General features: G+C 38.5%; 1 protein-coding gene across 1 annotated transcript in view; it reads left to right on the top strand.

The window, feature by feature from the left end:
• Positions 1-4,821, top strand: part of ASAP1 (ArfGAP with SH3 domain, ankyrin repeat and PH domain 1) — a 132,665-nt gene that overhangs the window by 95,380 nt on the left and 32,464 nt on the right. The window contains exons 17-18 of the mRNA XM_009323357.1: positions 439-625; positions 3,135-3,220. Coding sequence (XP_009321632.1) covers positions 439-625; positions 3,135-3,220 — 273 coding nt within the window. The remainder of the gene's footprint in view (positions 1-438; positions 626-3,134; positions 3,221-4,821) is intronic.

The raw sequence follows: 4,821 nt of genomic DNA, 5'->3' as shown, positions 1-4,821 counted from the left end.
CGTAGGAGTTGCACAGAGAGCATAACAGATGTGGTTTTGCCTCAGAAGACCTTTTAACCTATTATGCTGTTTTCTAGCCGACTTAGTATTTTTTCTTTTATCCTGTTTTTAGCATGTCTTTCATGCTTATCCTGTTTTTAACATGTAGATATGTTTCCATGAGAAATCACACTTCAGGCTTTGTTTTTTCTTTGGTCTTAGTCCCCAGAGTCAGAGTAATTTTCGTATGTAACAAGAAGGCAGGATAAAATTGAATATGTACCTTATTTTGGGCTTCTTTGCGAGGAAGACATGCATTATAATAACAACACAGTCTTTATCTGATAGTTTTCCTCTTCCCTTCTTAGCTCCTGAGTTAGGCAAGGTGATTTTAAATTTAAATCATTGACCCATTTTTCTAAAAATTTCTAAACCAAGCTCTATTTTCACACCCCGCAGGACTGCACGTAAAGAATTTATCACTGCTAAATATGTAGATCATAAGTTCTCTAGGAAGACTTGTGCATCTGCAGCAGCTAAACTGAATGAATTACTTGAGGCTGTCAAATCCAGGGATTTACTTGCACTAATTCAAGTCTATGCAGAGGGTGTAGAGCTAATGGAGCCACTGTTAGAGCCTGGACAGGTAAGCTTATCAGGTAAACAAAGCAGAGTATTTTAAATAGCGTGTATTTGTAAAATGTCCAGGACCCAGGGCTGCTACCTTAGATGCTAAAACAAGAGCAATCACAGATGAAAATGGTGGGGTTTTTCTCCCATTCCTTAATGTGGCATCACTGTGGGGAGGGAAAAGAAGACTGTATCTGTTGTCATCAATTGGTCTAAAGGAGTGTGAAATGCAATAGTAATATCATACACTGTTCTAGGTGCAACTATAGTATGTTGAAAAGCACCTGTTCTGCAGTATGTTTCTTTTAGGAAAAGGCCCAAAGAGAGAGGGCTTGGCTTGATAACCCAGGGTCACCTGATACCACAGGCAGTATCATATCTGTTTTTAAAGTACTTGCTGAAGGAACACGTTATTGGCTGTATACGAGTCTCCGTTTACTCTGTATGAAGAAAGAGTAAATCTGATGCCTTCACAGCTTCTGATGAAACATTTACAGAAGTACCAAATTCTTTCAACCAGGAAGAGAGTTTTTTGTTTTTTAAATAAAGTTCTGAATACTTGATCTTCCTTCTGAAGTCAGCAACAGTTTTTTTGAAAAATCAGTCCCGGTTGACCTCAAGTATCCGTGTAGAAATGTTGCTCAAGAGCAACATAACATGTTTTTATAGATAAGTAACCACTTGGTCGGCAATGTTTTCTCCCATTACTTTTGAACCCAACTCGGAGAGATCTCAGAGGATGTTTTCAACAAGTTCTGTGAAAATAGCTGACTTGGCAAGGGACAGAGTGCTTGTCTGGATCAAGTGGAGGGAATAAGTTCAATATAGTCTCAGCACTTGAGAGATCACAGAGTGCTTATCATGGAAACACATTACAAATCTCTAACTACAAGGTAAGCTTTCTATATTTGTCATCCATGACAGTTACCACAGAATTAGCTCCTTAGCATTTCTCAGCTATTACAGTCAGTGATACCTAGAAAGGTATGAACACCAATTGAAATGTAGCTTGCAGGTAGGACATTTATAGCAGCATTCTCCACTGTAAATTCTCTGATGTTTAATAAAGTCATGCTTCTTTAAAAAGTTGTGACTTTAATTCTAAATACATGTACTGTAATATACTTTTTTTTTTCAGTGCCCTTTATGATCAATAGGAGTTAATGAAATCTGGCTTTAGGTTAATTTCTCATGCAACTTTTAAACTGAATTAAACAGCATTTATATTTTCATTTAAATGCATTAATGCATATGTTATATATATATAAAAATAAAGTACGATGCAGTTTAAGTTCAACAAGGAGAAATCCTATATCTGGGGAGGAACAACCCCATGCACCAGTATATGCTGGGAACCACCCAGCTGGAAAGCAGCTTTGCAGAAAAAGACCTGGGGGTCCTGGTGGACACCAAGTTGAACATGAGCCAGCAGTGTGCCCTTGTGCAAAGAAGGCCAATGGTATCCCAGGCTGCACTAGACAAAGTATTGCCAGCAGGTCGAGGAAGTGATCCTTCCCCTCTACTCAGCACTGGTGAGGCCACACCTGGAGTACTGTGTGCAGTTCTGGGCTGCCCAGTACGAGAGAGATGTGGACATACTGGAGAGAGTGTGATGAAGGACCACAAAGATATTTAAGAGTCTGGAGCACCTGATGTATGAGGAAAGGCTGAGAGATCTGGAACTGTTCAACCTGGAGAAGAGAAGGCACAGGGGGATCTTATCAATGTATATGAAAACCTGAAGGGAGGGTGCAAAGAAGACAGAGCCAGGCTCTTTTCAGTGGTGCCCAGTGACAGGACCAGAGGCAACGGGCACAGACTGAAACACAGGAGGTTCCCTCTGAACATCAGGAAACTTTTTTCTTTCTTTTTTTTTTTAATTGTGTGGGTGACCAAACACTGGCGCAGGTTGACCAGGGAGGTTGTGGAGTCTCCATCCTTGGAGATACTCAAAAAGCCATCTGGACATGGTCCTGGGCAACTGGCTCTAGGTGGCTCTGCTTGGGCAGGGAGGGTGGACCAAATGACTTCCACAGGTCCCTTCCAACTTCAACCATTCTGTGATTCTGTAAGAGATTTAATGTATGTAGGGCTATGATTTCTGTGGATTTTTTTTTTCCTGGTTTTGTAGGAAATAGTGCTGTGGCTGTGCTTGGTGCTCACCAAGGTGTCATAAAGCAACAAGTACTGTAAACTTGCTCAGTATTCCTTGACAAGTTCCTTTTTAGTTACTAGTAGCTAAAATGGTTAAAGGCTCCTTGGGATTGTTCCATCCAGCTGGGAAAAAGGGAAGGCTGGTTTCGAGAAAGCTATGATCTCGGAAAGTGTGTGGCCGTTTCCTTTGAAGCACATGGTGGCTTCTAGAGATCAGAAAGGCAGTAACTGTTTTCGTCATAATTTCCTAATAATATTTTTCTGTTGAAAGACTTGTTGTAAAAGAGTGAGTGACATATATCTCGGTAGGTCTGATGATATAAGCTTTTCAGAAATAAGACGCAAAAATCTAACTACTTACATGTGTTTAGGAGCCAGGTGAAACAGCACTTCATTTAGCAGTCCGGACTGCTGACCAAACCTCTCTCCATCTGGTTGACTTCCTTGTACAAAACTGGTATGGATTGCTCATTTTTCATTAAATTGTGCATGAAAAATGTAGATGTTCAAAGCTATCCTTGCAGTGCTTTGGACAGTGTTTGCTTATCACTTATGATCATTCTGCTAAGATATGTTTCAAAAGAGCATAATTTAATACCTTTGAGTTGACCTTTCTGCTCCTAATGAGCAGAGAGAGGGAAAGAAGTGTAGCTTAAAAACTTGGAAAGCAGTTATATAAAAATAAGATGAAAAGAAAAACTATGTAGAGCAAAAGAGAGCGTTGATTTAGAACGCATGACAGTGTGAAACAATGCAAATGAATATTTTGGGTAAAGGAGGGGATGACAAGTAAACGTTCCAAATACAGGACACGTGCAAAGAAATTCTAAGAGTAGAAAACAAGGATCTTTCTCAGAAAATTATGAATAGAAGCTGGATTGACTTTGAAAAAGGTGTTCTAATAGTTAATAAACTGTATTAAAGCTATTGAGAGCATAATCTTCTTAACTAGTAATTTTCAACATCTGGTTTATTGGCTGAGCTATTTGTTGTCAATAACAAATAACTGTCAATAACAGTCTTCTTACGAAGATGTCTTTGCAGAAGTGAAATATATTAATGAAAACATTTTCTTAAAAAAAAAAATCAAATGGTGTAATGGTACAACATTTTTTATATATTTCACAATGTAGGTAATGATTAAATGAGATCAATTGCAGTCCACTTCTATAGTATGCTATTAAGTGAAAGAAGCAGTAGTCGCTTGCCGTGTCAGATGGTGGATTTTGCAGAATGATGAGAGAGGAAGGTTGGGGAAACACAGAAGACTCATCACAACTTGCTTGAGCTGGCTGGGGGAAGGCTTGAGGATTTTCTTTTTCTAATTTTTGTTTTTCCCTCAGCACAGCAAGTCGTACCTGGTATTGTGATGCAGTCAGCGAATACTTATTTCTCTTCCTTCCCCTCTCGTAGTAGTTTATGTAGTGTTGTATATACAGAGTGTTAGAGAGGAAGTTTGGTCTTCTGGTAACAACACAGACTTGGAATCCATGTTCCTGACACCATCTCTTGGGCTATGTGGACTAGCTGTGTAACCTTCACTTAAACTTTATTCTACCACTACTCCCTCATGTTAAATGGAGTGCTGACTATTGTAGGAGTGTTATTAAAGTAAAAAATAAAATAAAAAAATACGCTGCTAATATTTGCAAGCTGCTTGAGATCATAGCTTGAAAAATGTTTTAGAAGCCCAAATAATTACTTTGAGCATTATTAAAAGATTTGGGTTTTTTGATGATTATTTAAAATGATTTTGTTGAGTTATGAAGTTTCATAGTTTCTTCAGACAACTATGATCTTTTAACTGTTTCTGTTGGCTGTCTGTGTTTTTGTCTCAATCTCAAATTTAAGAGCATTTTTACAACCGTATGGGCTCTGCACTTATTGTTCAATATGGGTAACAGTGAGTGGAAGAAAAGCTGTCGTCTTCTGAGCTTTTCTTTTCATTTTTATAAATGTGCTATATTGATCCCAATATGTCAGTAACTTTTTCTGAGAAACCTTGTTTTAGAAATGGCAAACTGAAGGAAGTACAGTTTTAAAAAGCCCTGTGAACCC

Source organism: Pygoscelis adeliae, unplaced genomic scaffold, assembly GCF_000699105.1.
Source record: "Pygoscelis adeliae isolate BGI_AS28 unplaced genomic scaffold, ASM69910v1 Scaffold103, whole genome shotgun sequence".
Lineage (NCBI taxonomy): Eukaryota > Metazoa > Chordata > Aves > Sphenisciformes > Spheniscidae > Pygoscelis > Pygoscelis adeliae.
This window is presented reverse-complemented; position numbering and strand designations above follow the sequence as displayed.